This window comes from Eptesicus fuscus, chromosome 17, assembly GCF_027574615.1.
Source record: "Eptesicus fuscus isolate TK198812 chromosome 17, DD_ASM_mEF_20220401, whole genome shotgun sequence".
NCBI classification, from domain to species: Eukaryota; Metazoa; Chordata; class Mammalia; order Chiroptera; family Vespertilionidae; genus Eptesicus; species Eptesicus fuscus.
The window spans coordinates 59875546-59903118 of NC_072489.1; the positions used below are offsets into that span (position 1 = coordinate 59875546).

General features: G+C 46.3%; 1 protein-coding gene across 1 annotated transcript in view; it reads right to left on the reverse strand.

Annotated features, from left to right (window-relative positions):
• ZRANB1 (zinc finger RANBP2-type containing 1) overlaps positions 1-27573 on the reverse strand; it is a 45740-nt gene that overhangs the window by 7318 nt on the left and 10849 nt on the right. The window contains exons 2-6 of the mRNA XM_028132102.2: positions 19098-19948; positions 5955-6142; positions 3713-3866; positions 2096-2167; positions 1378-1576 (exon numbers count right to left, since the gene is read on the reverse strand). Of these exons, the coding sequence (XP_027987903.1) occupies positions 1378-1576; positions 2096-2167; positions 3713-3866; positions 5955-6142; positions 19098-19911 (1427 nt within the window). The 5' untranslated portion in view covers positions 19912-19948. The remainder of the gene's footprint in view (positions 1-1377; positions 1577-2095; positions 2168-3712; positions 3867-5954; positions 6143-19097; positions 19949-27573) is intronic.

The window sequence follows — 27573 nt, forward strand, 5'->3', positions numbered from 1 at the left end:
TGAGAAACTCCAGGAGGAAAACGCCCGAGAAGTTAGAGGAGGCCTATCGCATTCCAACTCAGGAAGTTCGAGAGGAGTCCGTGAGCGAATCCTCCAAGGCAGACTACAAAGGACAGGGCCCAGAATCCACCAGCCAGGAACCACAAGTCCTCACTTCCGGTCCACCCTCAGAACCCGGGCAAACAAGAGGAAATGGAGTGAAATGTTTTTAAAGTTTGGAGGAAAAACACCACCTAGATTCATCCCGTGAAATTACCCTTCCAAAGAGAAGAACTGAAGACTTTCTCAGACAAAACCTGAAAGAATTTGCTGCCATGCTCCTGCCTCACAAGAAATGCCGAGAATTCTTTAGAGGAAATCTATGTATAAATCCGAGGCTCTGAGCCACATGAAGAGCATCAAACAGCAAAGCCGTAAGTGAAGGTAAAGTGAGAACCCCCTTCTCTGAAGGACACGCCCCTCGGGTGACACGGGGCTGCTTCCCGTGCCCGCAGGAGGCGACCGCGCCCCGTTACGCGTGCAGCTGTGGCCCAGCTCAGATGGTGCTGCTCCTGGATTCTCCTCGAGAGGGGCGTTCCCTCCCCGCACAACCTCTACCCGTCAGGCTACCGACGGCACCGCAACTCCCGCAACGGAAGACGCCACCACCTCTCGTGGAGGTCGCAGTCTACCGGACTCCATGTCACCTCCACACCGGCAGGAAGACGCGCTGGGCAGTGCGTGCTCGGGACGTACACCAAGATCGAGGGCAATGACGCATGTGGAGTAGCCACTCTCACTGTCAGCACTCAATGAGGTGTATGAGAAGAGAGGCACATTTTGATACTGAGGTCGGAAAACAGGACACATTTTTAAATGACCCCTGCTACTTACTACCGCCGACAATGTAAGTCTAATTTGGCCTCTTTCAGCCTCCCTTTTCTCGTTTGTAACTGAATGACACCGTATGTCCAAAACCACGGGAAGAGCCGGGGGCAAACTAATGTCAAGAGCAAACTGCTGCTGCAGAAACAGGATCGTGGCCAGTGCCGCCCCTCCGTGGGTGACCTCGGGGCCACGCTTAGTCCCGTACTTTGTCAGACGCTGCCCTGCACCATAGACTGGTCTCCAAATCACCTGCGCCTCAGAAGAAAAAGAACTCACAGTGCAATGTCTACTGCCTTTTAACGGGAATGACATCCCAACCGCCTAAAACAGGAGCAGAGACCGTACTGTGTAGAAGGCTCCTCCTACAACGTCAGGCATTTCTACTTTAAAGCTCAGCAAAAAGGCATAAAACCACCGAGATGTTCAGTGTCTCCCTGAGCGTCCGCAGAGCCCGGAGCCGCCGGGCAGCGCCCGCCCCGGCGGACTCGGCAGCGCCCGCGGGCGGCTCACCAGTGGGAGCAGTCGTGCAGGCTGTCGTGCAGGGCCTTCCGAAGCACCGAGTCCTTGTCGTAGATGCCCCAGGTCGCTTGCAGCACCGAGTCCAGCAGGCAGTCTCCCGCCGTCCGGTTCCAGAGGGCGTAGAGCCGACTGTCCAGGCGCGTGGCCAGCTCCAGGGACCAGTTGATGATTGGAGACTCCTCCTCGAGCTCTAACGAGGGAGGGAGACAGCACGTTCATTCCTCACCCACAGGAGTCAGAGCCATCGATGGAGGACACACACTTCTCCAGGTGCTAGTGGCGGATGTGTCATCTGCGAATAAACACCTAAACCCATTTGTCAGATGAAATAGTTACCCTTTGAGGAGCCCAAACCGCTTGTGGCTCGAGATTAAGTAATTTGTTGATTAAGTTCTTTACAGTTTATTTTCTAAGGTCGGTGTGGAATAAGAAGCAGCAAGCCAGTCCAGCACCCTTCACACCGCGACTTGGTCACGATCACAGGAAGAGCGTGAGTGCGCACTTCCCCGGAAACACAACCACCAGAACGAGCGTTTCCACAGCGCCCACGGCATTCTCCTAAGGGTTCTACGCTTTAAATTTAAGTTGAAAATAAAACAAGTTGGCACACACTGAACTACTGAAACCAGGCCACTAGCAAAGCACAAAACTAAGGACAAAGTTTCCGGAAACCGAGGCGAGGTAACCGCCCCCGCGGCGCCACGCCCACCTTTCTGCACATCTCGGTCCAGCACCTCGTCAAACACCTTTTCCTGGACTGTCGGAGGCAAGTCTTCGATATCTGCAAAGAGAAGGCGTCTGAGGAAGTCTGCACAGGGCTCACCTCCTAGCTGCCACTTTAAATACCTGTTCCTTTCATGTCAATCATAGCTCAATAAAGATGAAAGAAAAGGACAAAAAATAATAAGGCTATCTGATATTCAAATAATAATAATTAATGACACAAAGTTTTATCTATTCTCTTCCAACATTCTCAATCTCTGTGCAGGCCTGTTAATTTTTCAGACTTTAGAATCCTCTTATAAAAGTTACTAACCCAGCCGAAACCCGTTTGGCTCAGTGGATAGAGCGTCTGCCTGCGGACTGAAAGGTCCCGGGTTCGATTCCGGTCAAGGGCATGTACATTGGTTGCGGGCACATCCCCGGTGGGGGGTGTGCAGGAGGCAGCTGTTCGATGTTTCTCTCTCATCGATGTTTCTGGCTCTCTATCCCTCTCCCTTCCTCTCTGTAAAAAATCAATAAAATATATTTTAAAAAAAAAAAAAAGTTACTAACCCAGCCCTGACAGTGTGGCTCAGTGGTTGAGGGACCCATGAACCAAGAGGTCGCTGGTTTGATTCTCAGTCAGGGCTCATGCCCAGGTTGCAGGCTCAATCCCCAGTAGGGGGCGTGCAGGAGGCAGCCAATCAATGGTTTTCTCTCATTATTGATGTTTCTATCTCTCTCTCCCTCGCCCTTTCTCTCTCTCTCTAAAAAACCAATAAAAACATATTCTTTTTAAAAGGCTTAGTTATTATCTCCTACCATTTGTAAATGCTCCTGTTCACATCTGAATACAAAAGCTGAAAACACTCAGAACCAAGAAGGAAGATACTTGAGAAACTTTTGGTGTTTGGTGCATTTATTCAATGCCAACTAACAAAAAACATCTAAGGCATTCCCAATTATCACTGAATGAAAAATGAAAAGTTGCTTTAAAGATACAGTAGAAATCAATGCAACGAGTAAAGAAAGTAAATGATCCTTTCAAAAGAATGCCAGTATCTTTGATTCAAACAACGTGATCTTTTCTTTTTTTTAATATATTTTTATTGGGTTCAGAGAGGAAGGGAGAGATAGAAACATCGATGATGAGAGAGAATCATTGATTGGCTGCCTCCTGCCCGCCCCACATTGGGGATTGAGCCGGCAACCCGGGTAGGTGCCTTGGGCCGGAATCGAACCTGGGACCCTTCAGTCCGCAGACTGACACTGTCTCTATCCACTGAGCCAAACCGGCTAGGGCAAACAACTTGATTCTTACTTTCAAAATATTAGGCATGAAAAGAAGAAAAACGGAGGAAAATGACAATACTTTACAATAAAACCAAAGGGAAACACAAATGGGCTAGGCAGGTTTTTAAATATCCGAGGCCCACAAAGCAGCCATCACCAGCGCTGTCCTCCTCCCGGACGCACCGTAAGGTCACTGGTCGCTTCCGTACACACAGGGGAGTCAAGCCCTTTCCGATGCACACAGACCAGCTTCCCAACAGAATCACCTCCTAGGCCTTAAAGGAGCTACTGTACTATCGGAAACGTCTTTCCCACGGAAATGTGGAGTCACCTGCCGGCAACGTGAACGTGACGAGGTCGGTGAGGAAGTAGCAAGCGAAGTCCCCCTTCCGCTGGTGGAGAGAGGCCGCTATCTCTCGCCGGATCTGCTCCGTCAGCTCGGGACACACCATGGCTGGGATGCACTTGGCTGCTTGCTGGGACACCTTCAACACAAAAGACACTTCCTCTGCACCCCGTGCCGCAGGCGCAGGACACCAGTGTTTACAGAATTTACCAGCAGCCCAGGAACTCCAGGGGGTATTTTGTGTGTTTTTTTTACTTTAAATTAACTTTAAACTGCATTGGGTATGGGTATCATTTCCTTACCGTGCAGGGAGGCATCAGTACATCATTCCAGGAAAACAGCCAGTTAGCCTCTGGCTCAGCAATTTCTAAGAATTTATTCCCAAGGAAATATACAAAGATGCACACATGAAAACGTATGTAAAATGGTGTTGTTCCCAAAGGCTCATCCGGGGGGGGGGAGGACAGTACACAACCTACATACGACTAACCATCACGCCCCAATAAACACGTTCTTAAAGACGGGGAACTCCAGCTCACGGGGAAAGCAGCAACATTCCTCTCCCGCTCTGCCAAGAGTATTTCAAGTTCCCTGACCTGGAAAAATTAAGCACGCTCTTTCTAAAGGTTAGTTCCTGCCGACTTCAAATCCCTCCCCATTTTTATAATCCTGGATGTTTACCAAAGCATCTGGCTTCCCACGTGTGGACCAGGCAGACGCTGGGAGCCCGGCCCTCAGGAGAACAGGAGCGCTGGCGCAGTGCGCACCCCAGAGCGGCCGGGAAAGGCTCGCATCTCCTTTTCAATGACCAACAGCAGCCCTGACCGGTTTGGCTCAGTGGACGGAGCGTTGGCCTGCGGACTGAAGGGGCCCAGGTTCGATTCCGATCAAGGGCATGTACCTTGGTTGCGGGCACATCCCCAGTGGGGAGTGTGCAGGAGGCAGCTGATCGATGTTTCTCTCTCATCGATGTTTCTAGCTCTCTATCCCTCTCCCTTCTTCTCTGTAAAAAATCAATAAAATATTTTTTTTTTTAAGTGAAAACTTTAAAAAAAATAATAAATGACCAACAGCAGCAAATGACGGAAGGTCTGATTCCCACTGAGGTTGGGCTCCTTGCCTGCAGAGAATGCGGGTCAAGGCTGAGTATGGACAGGAGGAAATGCATGAGTCCGGGGTGGCCAGACGGCAGCCTCGACCCAGCGGGCTTCCCTAATGGAGGCTGCCAGGCACAAGTGGGGTCTGGAGCCAATCTTCTAACAAGCCGCCCAAAGAGTCGGTTTTACGGGTCATGTCACCTACGTAACATATGCAGAGAACTCAACTGGGATTGCTCTTAAGGGAAGTAAACCGTTTCAAAAACCCTGCATCCCCCACCCAGCCACCAGTGTGTCATTCTGAAACTCTCCATGAAAATTCGGTCCCACTCACCTGATGTGATGAAATTCTCACTACATCTTAACTCCAGGAACCCAATCTTGAAGTGACAATGAATTATATAAAACCAAATATTAAACATGTTCAGAATATAATTGCCTGTTTCACACCAGTGTTGAAATGGATCCCAAAAAAAAATTCAAAATCAGCTTATTCCAATCAGCTAACCTTCAGTCCCTTTCCAAAAACCTGGGAAATGTTTCCAAAAAACGACGTGGACTGAAACAGGAATGCTGCAAACAGTGGGAGTGGCTCCAGGCTTCACCGCCCCTTGCGCCCTGGAGCATGAATGTCCCTGAACCCTGCCCCCACCTCTGGCCTCTTCCACCTCAGGACTCAACCATCTGCTTAGGCCAGCAGCCCTTAACTTCAGGCCCGTGAACTTGAATAGCAATTTTAATTAAATTTAAATCTTCCATTTTTACTAACCTTGTGCCTAATTTTAAAAGGCATTTTCTTATATATCACAAATTTGATTTAGCATTGTGATAACTATATTTCAATATACGGTTGAACTTTCAACAACACGGGTTTGAACTGCGTGGGTGCCCTTACATGTGGATTTTTTCAGTGAGGACTGTAAGCGTGTACACAGTCATGCCCCTCTTTTAGCAGCGCCTGGCACATGGCAGGTGCTCAGTAAGTATTTGTTAGTGGAGTGAGTAACAGATACAGCCCAGTTTGTACGTCACATGTAACTCAGTACTGAACAAAAGCACACACAAGAGAGAGGAAACCAGAAAACAAGAGCACGCTTCCGTCCTGTAAAGAAGGGCTGTGCTGCACTCACCTCCGTGAGCAGGATGGCGAGCATGTCCTGCCTCTGGAAGCGGATGGCCAGGTGCACCAGCGTGTAGCCAACGTCAAAGGCAGAAGGGCGGTTGAGCAGGCGCACCTCATCCGCGGAGAGCTGCCGGGCGATGTCCCCTCCCGATGACTTGTAGGCTTCGATAGCAGCTAGATCGCCCTCTACCACCCCTAAAACGGGCACCAAGACAGAGACTTCAGTTCTGGTTTTCTTCAGAAAGCAGGAACCTGCAGTGTTCCCTCTGAACTCTCTCTCTGTGCTCCCTGGGTCCTGGCACAGCCTCTAAACGCCCTAAATACTCCAGTAAAATCAGTGGGTTCCCTCCCTTCACCTTCTTTCCAGAACGCGACTGCCTCGCCAGGCACCGGCACTTACCTTCCCAGCAGCGCGCGCCACGCTCATGGGGGTCAGAGGCGTGATCAGAATGAGTGGTGGGTGGCAGACCGTCACCCAGTGAGGAGGTGCCCTCACGGGGACCTGGCGCTGCCCTGCCCGCCTCTGCGGAAGCCAGAGCCAGGCTGCTTCCTTGGCACTGGGCGCCCGGCCCTTTACGCCGCCTTTTCAAAGGTCAATCAAAGCAAAGGCCGCGCCTTCCCCACCGCGGCAGCTTTGAGACAATTTAGAGCAATTAAAGCCAGTTTCGATGTTAAGTGCAAGTTAGCAATATTCTGATCTCAGAATCTCTCGGGTCAAGTCTTTCTTACACCCATTAAGAATTATTAAAACTTCAGTAAAACTTGAAGCGGATGATTTTGAACAAAAATGTGCTAAAACAAAACATTAAACAGCAAGTGGAGCCGGTGTGGCTCAGTGGATAGAGCGTCCGCCTGCGGACTGAAGGGTCCCAGTTTCGATTCCGGTCAAGGGCATGGACCTTGGTTGCGGGCACATCCCCAGTAGGGGGTGTGCAGGAGGCAGCTGATCGATGTTTCTCTCTCATCGATGTTTCTAGCTCTCTATCCCTCTCCCTTCCTCTCTGTAAAAAATAAAATATATATATTTTTAAAAACAGCAAGTGGAGAGATAAAACAAGTAAGTATCACCTTTCCAAATCCATAAAGAACTTGCCATTTCCACGGAAGCACATTATTAATCTCCACACAAATTACCGTGGGTGGAAACAGGAACCCTCGTTGCGAAGCCTGACAAAAACAGAGGTGCTGGGAGCTTCCAAAGCACCACACACAGCGCCTGAGAACAAAGCCAAGCGCCCAGACTGCAGGACCGTGAACGTGTGTGTGTGGGGGGGGGGACGGGACACTGACACTAATTCAAAATGTTCTCAGTACATTTCCAGTCTTTCGTTGCGCTCCTGAATTAGGAATTAGATACATAAGAGCCAGTCCTTGGAGTATGACACTGGCACGGTTGTTAAAAATGACTAAGCTTTCAAATGAGAACTGATTCCCACAGCACTCAATGCCTGTGGCTCGCAGAGCGCTACGCTGGGCCACGTGAGAAACAAAGACAGTAACACCGATTCCTAAACTCACACAGTCCTTCCCACCACATCCGTCAGCCAGAAAAGCCAGCACTGACGTTTCAAACTCGGGGGCCAAAAACGCTTTCTGGAAATCTACAGCCTGTCCCGGAAGAGTGCCCCCCTTTTCCAGCCACACAGAGTTCCAGGGAAGAATCCATGGTGTCAAATGGGAATGCCTTGTTAGAGGGCATTTATTTTCGCAGCAGCGGAGATGAAGGCATTCCTCAACGTAAAGGCCCCGGACAGCCGGAACCCCACCCAGAACATAAAGGGCTTCAAAACACCCCGTGCATGTGTGTACACCAACCGTTTCTTTGCATGACATACATGCTCCCAGCCCTTCTGCAAGCAAACCACGGACCAGAAAGTCCGGCCCCTGACCTGAGACCAGGCGAAGGCCTGCACAGCACTGTGCGTACAACACACAGCAGTTCCTGTCTGCAGACAAAGAGGCCCCAAAGCTAACCAGCGCTCTCTCTCTCTCTCTCTCTCGTCTGGAGAAGGGGGCTCCAAACCACAGTGCGCGGCCTCTACGGCCTCCGCTGGGACTCTCCTGAGACAGTCTTCTTAAGACTCACTTCCTCTCTCAGGTTTCTGAGGGATTTCTGTAACTAGAAACGAAGTAGCACAACGTGGGGGGGGGGAACAGACCAGACACCGAGTAGCATGACAAAGGGAGCAAGAGGCTTCCGAGTCGCCGTCACAGTGTCACCGTCTGCCTCCAAATACAGGGTTCAGAACTGTCAACAGAACTGTCCAAGGTGAGCTGTGTGTCACCTGAGCGGACACGTGTGCGACTCCTAACCCGACAAACAAAACAGCTCCCGGCTGGCCCGCCCTGGCTCTGCACAGCCTGCAGGGGGCGCGTCCCGGCAGAGGGCGAGGTGAACAGAGATGCTGCTCTCCATTCTTCAGTGGGAAATTCTCCAAACTTCTCAGAACATGAAAAACACAAATTTAAGTATAGGCACAAGGTAATATTTAAAGAAAATATTTATTACCTCATGTTTTGGGAATATATCTTTTTTTTCATGAACCATAATTAAAAGCTCATTAGTTACTGGTGAGTTTTCAGCTACACAGATGAGTCAGTTCATGACAAATAAAATTTCACAAGAGAATCACTGACCTGTCCTCATTTCTGGTATATTCTATTACACATTGGTCAAGGGGAGCCACTGATCAAGTTCAGACAGTTTCTTGAAAGGTGGGTATCCCTGTACACATGGTGTTCGAGAGGGTTCGGATAATTTAAAGTCACAGCTACCACATGGTCTCGACTTGGGGGTACACAGGGTATGTGCACATAACTTATAAATGCCGTGGAGTTCCCACATAACCCTGCATGCCCACCCCTTCTCCGTTTTAGGGAACAAGGGGGTAGGAAGGTAGAAGAGGTGGTAGGCAGCGAAGGAGCAAATAACTGTCAGGGCAAAACCTCAACACCCGAGGGCGGGGAGCAGGCCGTCGGCAGGGGAGCCCAGAGGCTCTGGCTCGGACAGCCCACCTGCCTCCAGAGGAACGGAGCTCCCTCCTCTCACAAACGCTTTCCCACGACCCGTCCCTCCTCGGTCACGCTCAGAAGCCAATGAAGGACAGCTGAGCCCCTCCGAGAAGGTTCACTTTTAGGGCTTTATTCAAAACTGATGGGATGAATACATGACTGGCTACGCAGTGGGGCAGTTAGCAGACTTTAAAAACATGAAGACCAGAGAGTAAATGAAAGATACTATATTATAGATTATCCATAATAATAAAAGCGTAATATGCTAATTAGAAGGACGACCTTCTGGATGAAGCCGGGGCTGTGAGGGAAGCCGGTGCCAGCAGCCAGGGGCAGGAAGGCCTGCTCGTGCACGAATTTGTGCATCGGGCCTCTAGTAAACTATAAACTTGTTACAGAAAACAAACGTGCATATTATTGTTGTGTAAGCTGGGCCAGGCTTTAATATACAGGGTGGGCAAAAGTAGATCAACACTTGTGAGTATGCAAAACCGCTTATCCCTGTATCGTTGCTGATTCGTTGCTGTATTTTTATTACGAGCAGCTGTACACCTGCTCCGGCTCCCCTGCGATTGGGGCCACAGGCATAGCTCGCAGGGGCCTCATAGCTACTATGGAACTCCTGGTCGGGAGCTGGAGCTGGCTTGTAGCTGTTTGGAAAACAGACTTCTTTTTCCCCCATGTATGGCACAGTTTTCAAAGTTTTGCCTTATTTTCTTTTATGACAAAATCATAACGGTAACTAACTTTGAAAAGAATGCCAAATGGTTTAAAAAAAGCCAGGACTTACCTGAGCCCACACGGGCCAGCCCACCACTACCCTGGAGTTCTATGGTAGCTGTGAGAGCACAGCGTGCTTATGCTGGGGGGTCAGGGTGCACTTGGAGTCAGCTTGCACACTGTCAGGAGCCCTTAAAGAGAAAAGTGGGTTTTAAGTGGGAGTGTTCAGAACGCCCTTCACCGTGGGCAGCAGAAAGCTGCGCTGGCTAGTGTGTGGGTGCCTCCTCCTCTAGCAGAGTTCACTCACTCGGCTGGGTTTGCTATTAACAGGAAGCTAGACCACCTGACTGCCTCTTCTTTATACTCCTTCCTATCTGGCTACAGTTCAATCAGGAACTTGGGTTAGTCACAGCAATCTCTTCCCTTTTTTTTTTTTTTAAATCCTCATCTGAGAATATTTTTCCATTGATTTTTAGATAGAGTGGTAGGGAGAGGGCGAGACAGAGAGAGAGACATCCATGTGAGAGAGACACATGGAGTGGTCGCCTCCTGCACGCACCCGACCAGGCCCAGGAGCCAGCCTGCAACCAAGGTCCATGCCCTTGACCAGAGCATAACTCGGGACGCTTCAGCCCCCAGGCCAATGCCCTATGCAGTCAGCCAAACTGCTTAAACAGGAGCTGCTCTGTAAATAAAAGAGCAGTATTGTTAAGTGTATCTTCAGGTGGTTGAGCAGACAAAAGAAGCCACCTCTAGATGTATTTTTCATACACTAACCCAGTGATGGCGAACCCATGACACGCGTGTCAGCACTGACACGCGTAGCCATTTCTGATGACACGCGGCCGCATGCCGAGAATGAAACATTTGCTGCTCCTGAGGATGAAACATTTGCGAAATAATGTTTTTTCCTCAAAGTGACACACTACCCGAGTTATGCTCAGTTTTTTGGTGAAGTTTGACACACCAAGCTCAAAAGGTTGCCCATCACTGCACTAACCAATGGCAACAAGTTAAATCTACCATTTCTATTCCCAGAATAGTGCTATAAAACCATAACCCTTTCAAAAGGCCAAGAGATGAACATCACAATTGGAAATAAATCCTTAATTTAAACTAATCTATACTATATCGAGATGAGCGTCTACTCAACTCATTCCATAAACTCACCCATTATGAAAACATCCTCTTTAGAAATATAAGAGTCAATGACAGGAAGTCAAAAGAGGCTCTAATTAGGCTCTTAAATGTTCTATTATTAATCATGACAAACTATGCCAAGCACAGTTTATCCTTTGGAGATCTTACCTCGTCCTTCCCTTTGATCAGACTGTTAACCACCCAACTGCTGTGGGAATAGAAATGCCCAAAGCCCGGACACAGGCCTGAGTGCTGGGCGCCCCCTGAGAAGGCAGAGGCTCGCACGCGGGAGAGCGGCGCTGAGCGCCGTGGGAGGACTCACAGGAGCACGTCACAAAGCTCCTCTGGACGGTGATCAGCGATGAGAACACGCGGTCATAGGTTAAAAAGATGATGTGAGTTCAGATTACAAAGTTCACTTAAAACATCGCCAAGGGAGTCACCGAGGGGATCCTGTGGCTCTTACAGACCTAGCGCTCTTGTCACAAAAGTGTCAGCAGAACCTCCCTCACCACGGAAATCAAACCCCAAAGCTCTTCTGACTTCAAGAAAAAATTCCTCCTGCTGCCCTAGCTGGTTTGGCTCAGTGGATAGAGCGTCAGCCTGCAAACCTAAGGGTCCCGGGTTTGAATCCATCAAGGGCACATTCCGGGCGGGGATGCAGGAGGCAGCCGGTCAATGGTCCTCTCTCATCATTATGTTTCTATCTCTCTCTCTCCCTCTCCCCTGCTCTCTGAAATCAATAAAAATATATTTTTTTAAATTTTTCTCCTGCTAAGCTGCCAAGTTATCCTGGCTGAATTTGAAACCAAAGTTTAGATTTTTAGAAAAATGCTATTTTAGGTGGGCCTGGAGAAACAGAAGAGCCCAGCCCACCCCCGTTTCCGGTGAGAAAACCAGAGGGCAAATGAACATTCAAAAGCAGGTGGGTGTGGGGGGAGGGGGAATAAAAGGAAAACCTCTCCTGAGAGAGAACTTTATATTGTTCATATTAAATCCCTATCTTTCTTTTAGCCAAAATACTCAGATTTAAACAGAGACTCAAACCGGGAGAAATGTTGAAAAGCCATCTGCCATCCTGAGGAGGTCCCGGTGTCAGCACCACGCGAGAAGACGGCTCTAAGCCGCCACGGAGGCTGAGGCCCCACAGCGGCAGTAGGTTCATGGCCTCGGGGCCCAAATGAGCTGCGTGGCAATTTCCCTCCAAGTTTCAGGTCCACACGTCGAACCACCCCCTAGACAGCGTGTCTAACGGGCCCTTTCCCACCTCCTGTGTTTGGGAAATACTGCTCTCCAGCCCGAGCGTCCAAACCAGAACCTGGGTAAGATCGTGAATGCCTCTCCTCAGCCCCAATATCAATCTTTTCCGTGCTGTCCATCCCCCTAAGTGGATAAACAAATGCGTTACATACATATGTGGGGGAGGGGAAATTCTCCCGTTTTCCCTTAGTTCTGGTTGGTCTCATACCAAATGGACATGTGACAGGTTAACAGGAGAAAACCACCCAATGAAATTGTGTGTACAAGCGGGGCTCCGGAAGAACAGGGGGCCGAGGACTAGCCGGGCACCAGAGCCATCTCGAGCTGAGGACAACGGGGTTACAGTCTGGGACTGCAAAGCGGAGGAAGGCAACTGACACGGAGATGGAAAAGCAAATGGCTGGTATACAAATGTCTGCGGGGCCATCTCTGACGATGGGACCCTGAGGATTTCCATCCGTGTTACACTATCGCTCATGCACCAGGACAGCTCCCCGGGGGGAGGCCCTCTAGCTGAATTACCCGGGGCAGCTACAGAGAGGTCAAGGTTCTTTCTGCGTCTTCTGTTTCTTAAAAAGAACCAGCTTAGCCGAAACCGGTTTGGCTCAGTGGATAGAGCGTCGGCCTGCGGACTGAAGGGTCCCAGGTTCGATTCCGGTCAAGGGCATGTACCTTGGTTGCGGGCACATCCCCAGTGGGGGGTGTGCAGGATGCAGCTGATCGATGTTTCTCTCTCATCGATGTTTCTAGCTCTCTATCCCTCTCCCTTCCTCTCTGTAAAAAAATCAATAAAATATATTTTTTTTAAAAAAGAACCAGCTTAAAAGAATGAATATCCCCCCAAAAATGATGGTAACCTCCCCTCCCTTAAAAGAGAATATTATTCAGTCTTAAAAGGGGAATTCTGGCACATACTACAACATGGATGAAGGTTGAGACATCACACTAAGTGAAGTAGACTAGTCACAAAAGCACAATACTGTACAAGTCCACTTGTCTGAGGCCCTAAGACAGAAAGCAGAGTGGTGGTTCCCAGGGGAGGGGGAGGGAGAGTGAGTGTTCATGGGAAGTTTCCGTTTTGCAAGAGGGATCTGGAGATGGATGGTGGTCACAGGTGCACAACAATCTATAATAATAAAAGGGTAATATGCTAATTAGACCGATGTCATTCCAGACAAGGGAGGGGGAGCCCAGGTCCCGGGTGCCTGCCGGGGCCGGGGGAAGGAAGGCCTGCTCTTGCATAAATTTCGTGCACCAGGCCTCGTGTGAATATATTTCATGCCACTACACCATACACTTACAAATGGCCAACATGGAAAATTGTTACCTATACTTTACCAAAATTAAAATAAATGTAAAGAAAAGAAAAAATGATAAAAGGGTATTATTAAGAGATATTAGAAATGCTGTTCAAATATCACCTATGTAGCATTCCTTCCTCCCCCCCCCAAAAAAAAAAAAAGATAAAATGTTTAAATTTTATGTAACCATATCCTAACTGAGGATCACTCGGTAAAATAAATGGCCTGGCCTCTGAAAATGTTCATATCATGAAAGAGTAAATAAGGAAGACAAAAACACTGTTTATAGGAAACTAAAGAGATAAAACACTGAAGGACATGTAGGCTCCTGGGCTGAATGGGACCACAGCAGCAGCTGTCAGTGTCACTATTGGTGGAAGTAAAAGGGGACTTTGGACATCACATTTCTCTGGAGAATTACACTCTCTGGCTTTGTAGAGAAATGTCTTAGTTTTTAGGACATACATACGGAAGTACTTAGAGGAAAAATGTCCAGACATCTGCAGCTAGATCTCCAAGGGTTCAGGAACAGCTCACACGGAAAGACAAACCGAGCCGGAGAAAGGGAGAGCAACAGTGCGGCAACACTAAAATCTAGGTCGGAGGCCTGTGGTGTCCATGCATTAGACGTGGCTCTTTTCCACGGGTTGGAAACTTCTCAGAATAAAAGGCTGGTGGGGGAAGTGGTTGCCTCTGCATAGCAGGATGGAAGGCGGAGAAAAGAGAAAACACCTGCTCCTCTTTATAACTCTTTATGTACTGCTGCATTTTTTAGGCCTGTGCATAGTCAGTAAATGTTTAAGATTAAAGTTATTTATGGTAAACAGTAAAGTCCTCTGGAGTCTAAACATCTTTCTATATTTAACATTTAAATGACATATCCAGATTTCCTAACTCAGTGTTCATGTGATGCGGTGCTTTTAAAAACGACGCCTTCACTAAATAATGATGCATATTCCAGGGTCAGTGTCCCGTTCCCAGGCCTCACCGTCGCACTCCCGTCCTCAGCACCGGAGACACACGGCTCGCCGGCAGGGCTGTGCAAGCCATCATTGCTAAAGCCAGGAGTCAGAAGCACGCTGCGGGCCTTCGAGTTCAGCCACTGCGTCCATCTGCGTGACACGCCGCTCCTGCCAGACCTTGGTCTCAGGAGTCCCCCCACTCCCAACAGCCAGGCTGAACTGGCCACGGGAAAGAAAACGCGTGTGTATGCCCCAGACCGGGAACTTTGTATTGCTGAGAATTACCACAATTCGCTTAAAAACCAGGACATAACATGCTACTGTATAGCCAGAGTTCCAATGTCACAAGAGGAAACCCTTAGAAACCGAAAAGTACCTGAGCTGACACTCCGTTCATGGTGCTGAGATCATTCTGTTCCTGTAACATCAACGGCCTGGGATAGGATGGGTATGGAGTGAGAAGACCTGAGGTTTGGTTTTGTTTTCAATCCTCACCCAAGGTTACGTTTTAACTGATTTTCAAGAAAGAGAACCAGAGAAACACTGATGTGACAGAGAAACATCAACAGGTTGCTTCCCATGGGCTCCCCAAAACCTTGGTATGTGGCCTGACTGGAATCGAACCCACAACCGTCCTGGGCTACAGGACAATGATCAACCAACGGAGCCACGTGGCCAGGACAAGACCTGAGTTTTCACAGCAACACACACACATCCCCGGTAAGATGAGCCAGTACATGCCGGGCCCTGCCGGCAGGCTAGCTCTGTTTTCCTTTTATGGACGCAGTGCCAAAGATCTGCTGCAGGAGTCTGTGTGTATTTTGGATTCTATTAAAAGCTTTTTATAGAATATTTTAACTCAAACCATTTTTGTTTTTTAAAATGTTATTTAAAAATCTAATCATTTTAAATGTCGAAGACTCAAGCCCTTTTCCCCGGGCTCTGCCTTCACTCAGTAAGTGAAGCACCGAGTTAAGGGAAAGGGGCACAAACCAAAGAGGATCTTCCAGAAAACTCAGTCACCTTCACCATCAAACAGAACGGCCCATGAGCCCCCGAGTAAATCCTGCACCTAAAACATCCCGTAACTTAGCCATCAGGCACTGAAAATAACGGAGACACTCCGTAAAGTACACGGCTGCCTAACCACTGTGCTGTACACTTGAAACCAATACAAAATAATACTGAATGTAAACTGTAATTGAAAAATAAAATGTGCCCTGACCGGTTTGGCTCAGTGGATAGAGCGTCAGCCTGCGGACTGAAGGGTCCCAGGTTCCATTCCGGTCAAGGGCATGTATCCTGGTTGCGAGCACATCCCCAGTAGGGGGTGTACAAGAGGCAGCTGATCGATGTTTCTCTCTCATTGATGTTTCTAACTCTCTATCCCTCTCCCTTCCTCTCTGTAAAAAATCAATAAAATATATTTAAGAAAAAGAAAATGTAAAGTCCTTTTCAGAAAACTAAAAAATAGCCATAACTTAAATCTATCAGAACAATGAACAATTTCATTAGCTTTCTCTCTAAATTCCCAAAAAGATGATCTCAAAAATTAAATATTAGAACACCGATCTGCTACTGGGCTTGCAACTCAGAAGTGGTAATTAGCACAAAGCAATTCCACAGGCAGAAAAAAATCTAAAGATAGAAAGTTGGTTGTGCAAACAGCTGTGGTATACCAACTTGAAAATAGGCAAACACAAGCAAAGAAAACGGACCAAGCACTACAGAAATGCCACACTAAAAACCCATTTCAAATATTGTGGCCTAACCATGGAATGCTGGGAAATAGCTGTAGGTGACAGACTCCCTGGGACCCAGCCATCAGCTTCATACAGGCATATTCATCTGGCTGTCCTGGTATCAAATGTGATTCAAAAGTTCAAGGAACAGCACTCCTCTCACCGCCGTGAAAATCACACACACACACACACACACACACACACACACCCCACCGCCGTCCCGGGAAGAGCCTCGCTCAGTGCGGCTGAGGCTCGGTTCACCTGTACCTCCTCAACAACACCATCCTCTCTTTCCCATTTTACCGGCTCCAGAGCTGGCCTACGGCTGCGCTTTTATTTTCCAATTTCTTACTATTTAGTGTAAACTTTATAATAAGTATACATTTTAGACTTAGTGTACATACTTTGGAGATTTTCTTTTTAGTACATGTGCTGCCGAAGCGAGTGCTGAAATGATTCTTTTAAATGCGTATCAGCAAGCCATAATACAACATACCTAATGAAAGCTGGAGAACATGAGGCCAGCAGAAAAGTAAAGATCAAATTTCAGTAAAAGTGAACTTCTGTTAATTAACCCAACAAATTTAAACACAGAATAATGTTTTTAGCATATTACAGAGAACTGGACCTGAATGCCTAATAAAAACAGGAACATAATCTTTCGTACAACAGTTCGGAACCATATTGTGCAGTGAACAGTCAAAACTAGTTCCTGGCAGAAAAGACAGAATCCACATTACCAAAACCAAGTACAATCAATCCGGGGGCCCATGCACTAGGAACTCTGGAGTGGGTGGGGACAGGAACTTAATGACAAAAACTGATCTGTCAATACAAGACCCGATCCACTACAGGTCATGCTGGTAGTAGTTTTTACTCCACCTTTAAAATGAGCTCACAGCTCTTAGAATTTGAAGAGGTACAAGGATGTTTCTTCAGAAGAAGAATGGCATGGCTCAGTGGTTGAGCCTCTATGAGCCAGGAAGTCACGGTTCGATTCCCAGTCAGGGCACATGCCTAGGTTGTGGGCTCCATCCCCAGTGTGGGGCGTGCAGGAGGCAGCCCATCAGAGGTTCTCTCTCATCATTGATGTTTCTCTCTCTCTCCCCTCCCTTCCTCTCTGAAATCAATAAAAATGTATTTTAAAAAAAGGAAGAAGAAAAAATATATGTAAAGAAATAAAAGGTAGCAGCAAGAAGACAGAGTAGTCATAAGACAGGAAATAATAGCCATAAAGACAAGGTAATACTTACTGGTCTAACTTGTGTTTCAAGGAGAGAAACTGCTTCAAAGCAGGAGTTCTCATGCTGAGATCCACTAACCTGAAGAAACAATGAACCTGATTCCTAAAGAATTCTATGGCCCCAAGAGAGGTTAAGAATCATTGTGATGTAGTTCACTTCCATCTACAGACTCACGTGCACTGTACCACCCCTCCCTTGTAGTGAACATAGGCACAGCACGCTACTGCTTGCAGAGTGATTTTAGAAGTGTTCCAAAGGCACGCAGCTAAACCAAAAGACAAGCCGAGATACGAAAGGTCGTATCGTGTAAGAGTCCATTTACATGGAACATCCAGGAAGGGTAATCCACAGGAAAAGAAAGCACTGTTAGTCACCAGCAAGGCTGTGAAGTAACTGCTTACTGGGCACAGGGCTTCCTTTTGGGGTGATGAAAGTACTTCAGAACCAGACAAAGGTGGTGGCTGTACAACACTGTGAATGCACTAAATGCCACTGAATTGTGCACTTTCAAAATGGTGAATTTTGCTCTGTGAATTCGACCTCAATTTTAAAAATTAGTAATACCGTATTTTCCGGTGTATAAGACGACTTTTTAACCCAGGAAAATCTTCTATACGCCCAGTCGTCTTATACGCCGGAAAATACGGTTAAATAAAACTCTTTTGCCCTAGCCGGTTTGGCTCAAGTGGATAAAGCATTGACCTGCAGACTGAAGGGTCCTGGGTTTGATTCCAGTCAAGGGCACATGCCTGGGTTGTGGGCTTGATCCCCAGTGTGGGGTGTGCAGGAGGCAGCTGATCGATGTTTCTCTCATCGATGTTTCTAACTCTCTCTCTCTCTCTCTCCCTTCCTCTCTGTAAAAAATCAAAAAAATATATTTAAAAAAAGAAAGAAAAGAAAAAGAAAAGAAAAAATGTGGCTCAGGTGATTGAGCATCTTCCCATATACCATAAGGGTGCAAATTCGATTCCTGGTCAGGCCACATACCTAGGTTGTGGGTTCAATCCCCGGACAAGGTGCATACGGGAGGCAACCGATGGATGTTCCTCTCTCATATCAATGTTTCTCTCTCTCTCTCTCTCTAAATCAATTAACATATCTTCAATGAGGATTTAAAAAATAAAAGAAAACATGGAAGATCCACTGCTTTTGTGAAATTATATCACAAATAATTAACTTACATGTCTACCCTTTTAACAGCTCTTAGCCAGTAACTGGGACCAATATTCAGAACTTCCTTGGAAAAGCACTAAAACCACAAAACACGCAAATCATGACTGGACCTGTGGAATCAGTTGGCCTTGTGAAGCCAAGTTTCACAGAGTTTGTAAGTATTTACTGCCTGACAGTCATGTTGAACTGACATCATATTTTCAAGGTCAGTGTTATGTTTGTGCAACTCCTCGGAGTCATACATTTTTGTGATATTTTTAACATCTGACTACAGCTCCCTCATCACAAGGTGCTCGCACTGTTGACCACACTGAGCAGCAGCTGTGTTCCTGTCCCAGCTCGTTCCCGGGCATCGAGCAGCGTTTCCCCCCAGGTGTACATTTACTGCTGGTGCGCGGAACACTTTGCTTCACCGTACAAGTTCTGGTCCCTACTGATGGGGACACACACACAAGGAAATGGAGGCAATTTCGGACCAAGTTATAACAAGATCATGCTGCATGAGCTAAATGGTAAGTCATACTGACCCTGCTTATCTCTTTCATGTCACTGTCAATATCTTTTCCCATCCCATTCAATAAAATGCAAAAACTTACCCACACAAGCATTGAGGAACAGCCAATCGGTCTTTTTCATCCTGTTTTTAATTTGCTTTAGTTTTTTAAAGTCCACTTCAAGCTCCTCCTTGCTGCCAACAGCACCAGCCAATTCAATCCTCTGAAAATCCATCTTCACGTCAGAGTCTCGCTTCGTGGTGGGAGGCGATCTCCTCTGGCTGTGACTGCTGCTGCAGCTTCCCCTCCACCGAGCCCTGTCTTGCTCGTTTATTATTGAAGAAGCCTCCTCAGTCTCTGCCAACGCTATTGCTTCAATATTATTAGGTCTGGGATGATCGCAAACAACACATTTCTTAGCCTTGGCCCAGTTTTCATAGGTGCAAATAGAACAAGTCCAATGCTGGGTCCTTGTGTTCGGTTTATTTCTGTCATTGTACTCCTCGCAAGGATCAACAGAAAAAGCAACTGGTCTTGAGCCAGACCCTGAGGACTGAGGAGACTCCGTGGGGCTCCTGGTCCTGCGCTGGGACAAGCACTGGGTGCATCTGATGGCTCTCGGCCAGTTCAAGTACGTGCACATGTGGCAGGACCACTTATTCGCATTCTCCACGCTGTACGAAGACTTAACCCTGGGTCTTGCACTAGAGTCTGGGCAGATCAAAGGACTACTTCCTCCTTCGGTGCTGGAAGGATCCCAATCTCGACCAACATCACTGGAACCGCTTTTGAATGGATCTTCTGTGATGATGGTTCCACTGGGTCTCTGGGCACGACACATCGTGCACTTGATTGCAGATGGCCAGTTCTCATACGTACAATATTCACAAGCCCACTTAATTCCACGTTCTGACATGGTGCACTTCTTGAAGTGAGTTATGTCAAGCAGGAAGCTACAAATAATTAGGACATGGTCATTAAAACAATAACGACATAATTCCACCTCTGAAAAGATGCCCCCAAAATAAAAGTGTGCTTTCACTTACAAAATACAAATTTTTCCAAAGATGCATGTACGATTTCATAGTGAACTACCCATTTTCTCTTTTCAATTTCAGGCACTGGAGATAAATTCCCAAAGAAAAACCTTAGATCTCTCAAGATTTAATGAAATGGTATTTCAGAATGCACGAGAGGCAGGAACTCAGTAAGAGGTATGCTGTAGGAGGGAGGGGGCCTAAATCAGGGAAGCCACCAACAGCAATGTTTCATTTCAGCCAGTAATCACCGTCAAGTTAGAAAAGGAACCAACAGTTCAGAGACTCAAAGGGAGGGAAAGGAACACAACCCAAGTATCTTAAACACACAGCCATTCTCAAATTATGAACCCAGATTAGTATGCTGTCTAGGCATAGCATCATAATGCTTCATTTACTAAAGAATTCAGAAGATCAAAGTCAATTCTCTTCTTCTTGCTAAGGGAGAAAAACAGCGGGAAAGTGCTAACTACCCACTGCTCCTAATGAGCACGAGTCAAGAGGAAAGACGTTGAGGAGTCATCCTTCCAAGTAACACTGAGCTGAGAAAGAGCTGCTTGAGAGCCTACACATCCTCAAGTCTAGTTCTGTCCGAAACACATAAATAAGAAGTACAGATCACCTATACTTGAGACAAGGAAATCGACAGAATGTCGCTGAGGTAACTACAAGCATATCACTCCAATATAATTTTGAATACTCATACTCAAAATACTCAGTATTTGAAATATGCCAAAAATTCTATTCATATTAAAAACATACTCACTATTAAAAAGTTTCCTAGGATTCAACACTGAGCCTAAAACTACACTATAATGAAGATTTCATTACTTAATGATAACTAATTTATGAATGATGCAACTGAAAAGACTAATTTAATCATGACTTTTTTTTAATGGTTTGAATGTAGTCATTGGCCACTAAAGCCAGCCTCTCCATTTTCTTAAATCCCTTCTAACTAAATTAATATCGCCTCCACCTATTTTTAACCAGAAAAGTAAAAGAAATCCTAGAGAGTAAGGGGGCTCTCCCAGGCGCTTTCTCGGGGTGTTTCCTGAACCTGGAGGCTCAGTCTTCCCCTTTACAAGTGCCCTGTCCCGCTCCCTCGCCACGCCCTCCCTCCCGTGCAGTATGAACTGGTGAGAGGACAAACTCTCTACACGAAAGGCTACCATTTAATAGCTAAACTAAAAGCCACTTACTGAGACTTTAGTTTCCGTGCTATGACCTCCACCTTGCACATGATTAGAATAAACGTACGGTTTGTACGTCAGACCAAAGACAAGACTCGGTCTTCTTGTGGCTCCGACTCTCACTTCCTCAGTGTGTCTGACTGGACAGCTCTAGTCCTGTAAAGGAGGCCAAAGCTGTTTCACTGGAAGCCTGCTACTGTACCCAAAATATTTTGAAAAGGCTTTATTTTAATCACTTCTCTATTTTAATCCTGCTCATTTCTTTTAATAATGAACGACTATATTTAGAATTTTAATTTAACACAGCAATAAAAGTAGCTGGTTGGGCTGGTCAAATTAGACAATGGAAAGACATTTTTCTATGACACCTTAAACGCATGAGCACTGAATGCACATTAGTAATAACTTAGCAGTGCTAGTCAATGCCCACCTGTAATGCTTGTTATCACTGAAGGGGAAGCTGGTATAAACCAAGTAAGTAAAAAACAAACACAAACAATAATTTGCTTACATTTAGTTTCAAAGGTTTTCTTCTTCAGCAACGGTATTTCTCCCTGGCCCCACTAGTTTGTATTTGCCTTGCTCAGAGTCTTAAATTTAGTTTGCACACACTGATTACACACGCCGTGACAAGTGTTTTGAAAGTCAGAGAACTAGAATCATGTAAGTATCCCTAAAATGGACAATTGAGATTTAATGGCAGTTTTCATATTAATTAGGCAGTTTCTTCCTTTAGTTTCTCAGGGGGAAAAATAATTACTTGCGCATGCTATTGGAAGTTAAAATGAACAAGTAGAAACTCACACGACAAGAACAAATGGCAGGGATACTATGAGTAATCTCAGTATTTCATGTACAATACTCACATTCAAAAATCCATGCATCCTTTGACTACTCCTTACTGTGATATGTTTGTAGGCTCAACTAAACAGCTTGCCTTACATTATTATCTTAGCTAATCTTCATGGAAACATGCCAGCATAACATATTTAAATGTCCATGTCTGACAAAAATGTGTGGCATAAAAAATTGAAGAATCAGTGTCATATATGCCTGGTAAATAGCCCATCCCTTCCAAAAATCCAAGTAACTAAGCTAAACCAAAACCAAGCTCAAGAGGCTTAATTAAGATAAGGGTATTACGTTTATACTAGAGGCCCAGAGCACAATTAAATTGTGTGCATGTAGGGGTCTAACCTGCCATGAGAGCCATGTCCACCGCCCCGCAAAGCCTCACGTGCTCTGCGAATGCTCCCAGCGCCCTGCAACACTCCAAAAGTCCCGCCCGCCGTGGCCTCCACGGGACCCACCAAGGCCACTGAGGGACCCATCAATGCACCTCCTGGTGAGTCCGGTGCATCACGACCACAGGCCTTTTATGATATACACTAGTGGCCCGGTGCACAAAATTCGTGCACAGAGGGGGGGTTCCCTCAGCCCAGCCTGCAACCTCTCCAATCGGACATCCCTCTCACAATCTGGGACCGCTGGCTCCTAACCGCTCACCTGCCTGCCTGCCTGCCTGCCTGCCTGACTGCCCCTAACTGCCTCTGCCTGCCTGCCTGATCACCCCAACTGCCTCTGCCTGCCTGATCGCCCCAACTGCCTCTGCCTGCCTGATCGCCCCAACTGCCCTCCCCCTACTGACCTGATCTCGCCCCCAACTGCCCTCCCCTGCAGACCTGATCTCGCCCCCAACTGCCCTCCCCTGCTGACCAATTTGGTTCTGATTGGTCGGTTTCTATGCCAGTCAGCATCAAAAGCTCCGCCTCCTAGGCATCCACTGGCTCCTCACAGTTCACCCAGATTTGGTTCTGATGGGTCAGTTTCTATGCCAGTCAGCGTCAAAAGCTCCGCCTCCTAGGCAGCCATTGGCTCCTCACAGTTCACCCAGATTTGGTTCTGATTGGTTGGTTTCTATGCCAGTCAGCATTTCCGGGCCTATCTCCAGGCCTGATCAGAGAGGCGGGGCTGATCAGCAGACCCTGTGTTGGCCCAAAGAGAAACAGAGGCGCAGCTGCTGGCGAAGCCCAGAGAGAAAGAGAGAGGCAACAGCTGATCAACAGCTGATCAACAGCTGCCATGGAGGCTGCGGATCAGACCCTGCCTCTCTCTTCGGGCCTCTCTCCGGGCCTGATCCACAGCCCCCTCGGCAGTCAGTGCTGGGTTGCCATGCCAGCACCTGCAGAAGTCAGTGTTAGGTCGCCATGGCAACCCAGCACTGACTGCAGGACTGACTTCGGTCGGTCGAGCCTTCAGTCATTTTGGATGTTACGGACCCTGGGTTTTTATATATTAGGATTAGATAACGATAGATACAATAGCCACTCTATGAGAAATTTTAACTTGGGGAAAATACTGCTTTTTGGTAACAGAAAGCTAAAATTCACTGGAGAGGATTATCTGAGGGAGCCATTTATACCAGTGGTAATCAGTAAATGGAATGTAAGAGAAAAGATAACAACAGCTCAACTATGTGATTTTGCATTATTGAGATGAAATTAACACTAAGTACATTTTTTTCTTCCAGATGTCAACATCCCTAAAAGGACAGAAAATCTTTTTTAACAGCAACCAGCTATGTAAGTATTGCACACTGAAAAACAACACTGTTATTAAATATCTTTTAGGTTATTAAGATATATTCAGATGCCCAAGTAAATTTAACTTTCAAGTCTGATTTTACATTAACGCAGATTTCCAGTTCTATCCAATGAATCATACTTCAATTAATTGGTACAATTAAGCAACAATAAAATCTGCATAATCTGGACCTTATTTAAGGGAACCAGACACAACTGCTACTCTTAAAACATATATTCCTTAGCTCAAATGCAACTGCAGCAGGTCCACCCTGTAAAACAAAGGCCATGAATCCACTTGTGCATCAAGCTCTCCCACATGTCTCCAAGCACATCCACCATGTCCAGTGCAAATCCCTAACTGCTTTGAATTCTATCCTTCCCAGTTCAAATAATAATAAAAGCACAAGAATTATGGGTATATGGGTTAGTGGCTAGGGGAAAGGGGAGGGCTAGTAATTGAACATCTTTTATACTGTCATGCTTAATAACAAATTAATTAGGCCATATTTGTGAAGCTCTACTTAAACAATGTAGAAGACATATCTATACTGAAGTCTGTACTACCAATTCCCCCAACCTACTGACACCCTGTGAAGGAACTGGAGAAGGGAAATAATCCTCAAGTACCAACTCCTTAAGAAACACACAGAGAGAAGCTCAGCTGCCAGTTCCAAATGATAAGTTACCCAAAGAAAGGACTGATCTCAGCCTTCCAGGTGCTAAGTTAGCTTTAGTAATATCAGTCTATATTTAGTAATAGAAGTATCTGTTAATGTAATTGTTGACATAGTATTAATTAATATAAACCTGTAGAGATTTACAAATGCTCAAAAAGCATCTTAGGGGAACACAGATGAAGCTAAAAACTAAAAGGATATTCCAAACATGTTGAATTTTCACGTTCTGCTAAAATACTGCAAGGTAATTAATTGTGAATTATAATATTTATATAAAGTACTACTTAACTCTTAAGCCAAAAATCCCAGTTATGTCCTCTTTTCTCCTCAGCATCTTTCTACATCACCGTCTTCCTCACCACAGTCAACTGGAAAAATAACTGGTCTTGAGCGAGACCATGCAGACTGTCGATAGCTGAAGCCTCTCTCCACAATCTGACCTCCTTTCAGGGCTCCAATCGCTGCTCACATCACATCCTACAGTAAACCTCTTATCTTCCTCTGACAACAACTCCCCCCGACTTCTCCAGTCCCCACTGAGGACACCCTTGCACCAGCAGAAACTCAAAATCGTCTTGACTTCTGCCTTCTCCCCACATGCTCTCTCTAGTGGTCTCTGTCCAATCAGTTTTTCTTCCCCTTCCAACTGCATCAACCCTGCCTCAGGCCAGGTCAGAACTCCTATCAGAGCCTCCTAAGCGCCTTCCCTTTCTAAATCCATCCAGGTCACGGTCATCAGCACAAATCTCCCAATAACAAGACTTCCTGAAGCTCTTCAGCAACAGCACAAACCCTCGGCTCCTCCCCATCTGACACTCACTTTCGCCCAAACAGAAGGCGCATACCCCAGACTCATGCACATACCACCCCCCAATAATACACACTTTAAGGCAGCGGTCGCCAACTGGTGGTCCGCGGCCCGAAAGGCTGGCGACCGCCGCTTTAGGCACCACCTGAGAAACACAAATACTACCCACCCTGTAAGGCGCGGTTCAAGTCTCCTCTCCGCAGGAAGTGTTTATCAAGTCCAAGCAATCACACTTCTAGAGACATTTGAAACTTACTGCATTTCCTCTTGGAGCTAGCTGGGTTCTGAACATGGTGTGTTCCCTGCACCATCCCCTCCCCTCAGTTTCAATCAGGCTGCCAAGCTTTCCAAACTTCTGGCTCGGGGGTTCGGGCATGGAATGTGAGCCGTTGAAGAGACCACACTGAGTGGCCTGGAGAAGGAGAGTAGCGCTTTGAGCAATCTCAGGCGAACGGAAGGAATTCTGGAGGATGGGACCCACTCCCGTGGCAAGAGCTCAGGAGAAAGTGGCTGCCACTAACAAGGAGCTGTCAGCCACAGGCGCTCAGGATGTGGTGAACTCTGCAATCCCTGGGACAGATACCTGCGAATTTAACTCTGCTGATCTCTCCATATGCATGTAGTTCTTCATAGTGAAAAGTTTTTAAATCAGGAAGGTAACAGATGCTGTTCTAGGCTGAAAACTAAGGCTTAGGTTGCTAAGGCGAGAAAAGGAGCAGGAAGCAGCATACTGCAGATTGTTAAGATGCTACTCAGAACTGTTTGAGAAGCAACGTTGAAACATTTGGAAACTTAAGAATATAGCTTCTTTCACCAACTCAGGTACAATTCACAAAAGAGAGGAAATGTGTCAAAATATGAATCAAAGTTTCTTTCATCCTAAACTTGCACAGATGAATCACACTTCAGAAAACCTAAAACAGACTTAAACTGACGTAATAAAATCTGTCTTTGCAATGTCTCTCATGAACACAGATGCAAAAATCCTCAACAAAATATTAGTAAATCTAACCCAGCAATGCATAAAAAGAATTATATACCACACCTAAGTAGAGTTTATCCCAGATATGCAAGGCTCATTCAGTGTTTAAAAATCAATAATGTAATCCATCAGCAGGATAACCCCCCCCCCGCAAAAAAAAACCCACATATGAACACATGCAGAAAAGGCATTTGACAAAATCCAACACTCATTAATGATTTAGATTAAAAAAAAAATTTCCTAGAGCTAACAGGTGATTACAACAAGGTTACAGGATACAAGGTTAATATACAGAAGTTAATTACCTTCCTATATGCCAGCAATGGAATATGAAATTAAAAACATTAACATTAGCATCCTCAAAATTTGAAATACTTAAGACTAACTCTAACAAAATATAAACTCCAGGCCTCTAGTGAAAGAAATCAAAGAACTAAAGAGACATTCCATGTTCATGGATAGGAAGACAATATTGTCAAAAATCTCAGTTCTTCCCAAATTGATCAAAAGATTCAATGCAATCCCAATCAAAATCCCAGCAGGTTATTTATCAACAAACTAATTCTAAAGTTTATATAGAGAAGTGTAAGACTCAGAATAACCAACAGAGTACTGAAGAAAAAAATAAAGAGGACTGGCTACCCTGACATCAAGACTTAATATAAAGCTACTAGAGGCCTGGTGCATGAAATTCTTGCACGGATAGGGTCCCTAGGCCTAGCCAGTGATCAGAGCCAATCAGGGCCTCCCGGCTGCCCGCTGCCAGCCAGAGCTTTCCTTCATTCCATGCCGCCCCCTGATGGTCAGCAGACATCATAGTGAGTGATCAAACTCCCGGTCTCCCAGTCGAACCCCCGAGGGGACACTTTGCATATTGGCCTTTTATATATATAGATAGTAATCAAGACTGGGATACTGATAAAAGAACAGACAAATAGATCAATGGAATAGAAAAGAGAGCCCATAAATAGGCTCACATTCATAGTCAACTGACCTTGGAAAGCAGTAAAGGCAATATGATGGGGAAAAGATGGTCTTTTCGAAAAGTGGTGCTAAATAACTACACATGCATTAAAAAAAAAAGACTCTAGACACAGACCTCACACCCTTCACAAAAAAAGTCAAGCACAGCCTGGCCGGCATGGCTCAGTTGTTGAACATCAACCTATGAACCAGGAAGTCATGGTCAGGACACATGCTCAGGTTGTGGGCTCAATCCCAGGTGGGGAGCATGCTTTCATTGATAGGCGGGATTGGTTCAAATTAAAAACTGCTTTGCAAAATACACTGTCCAAA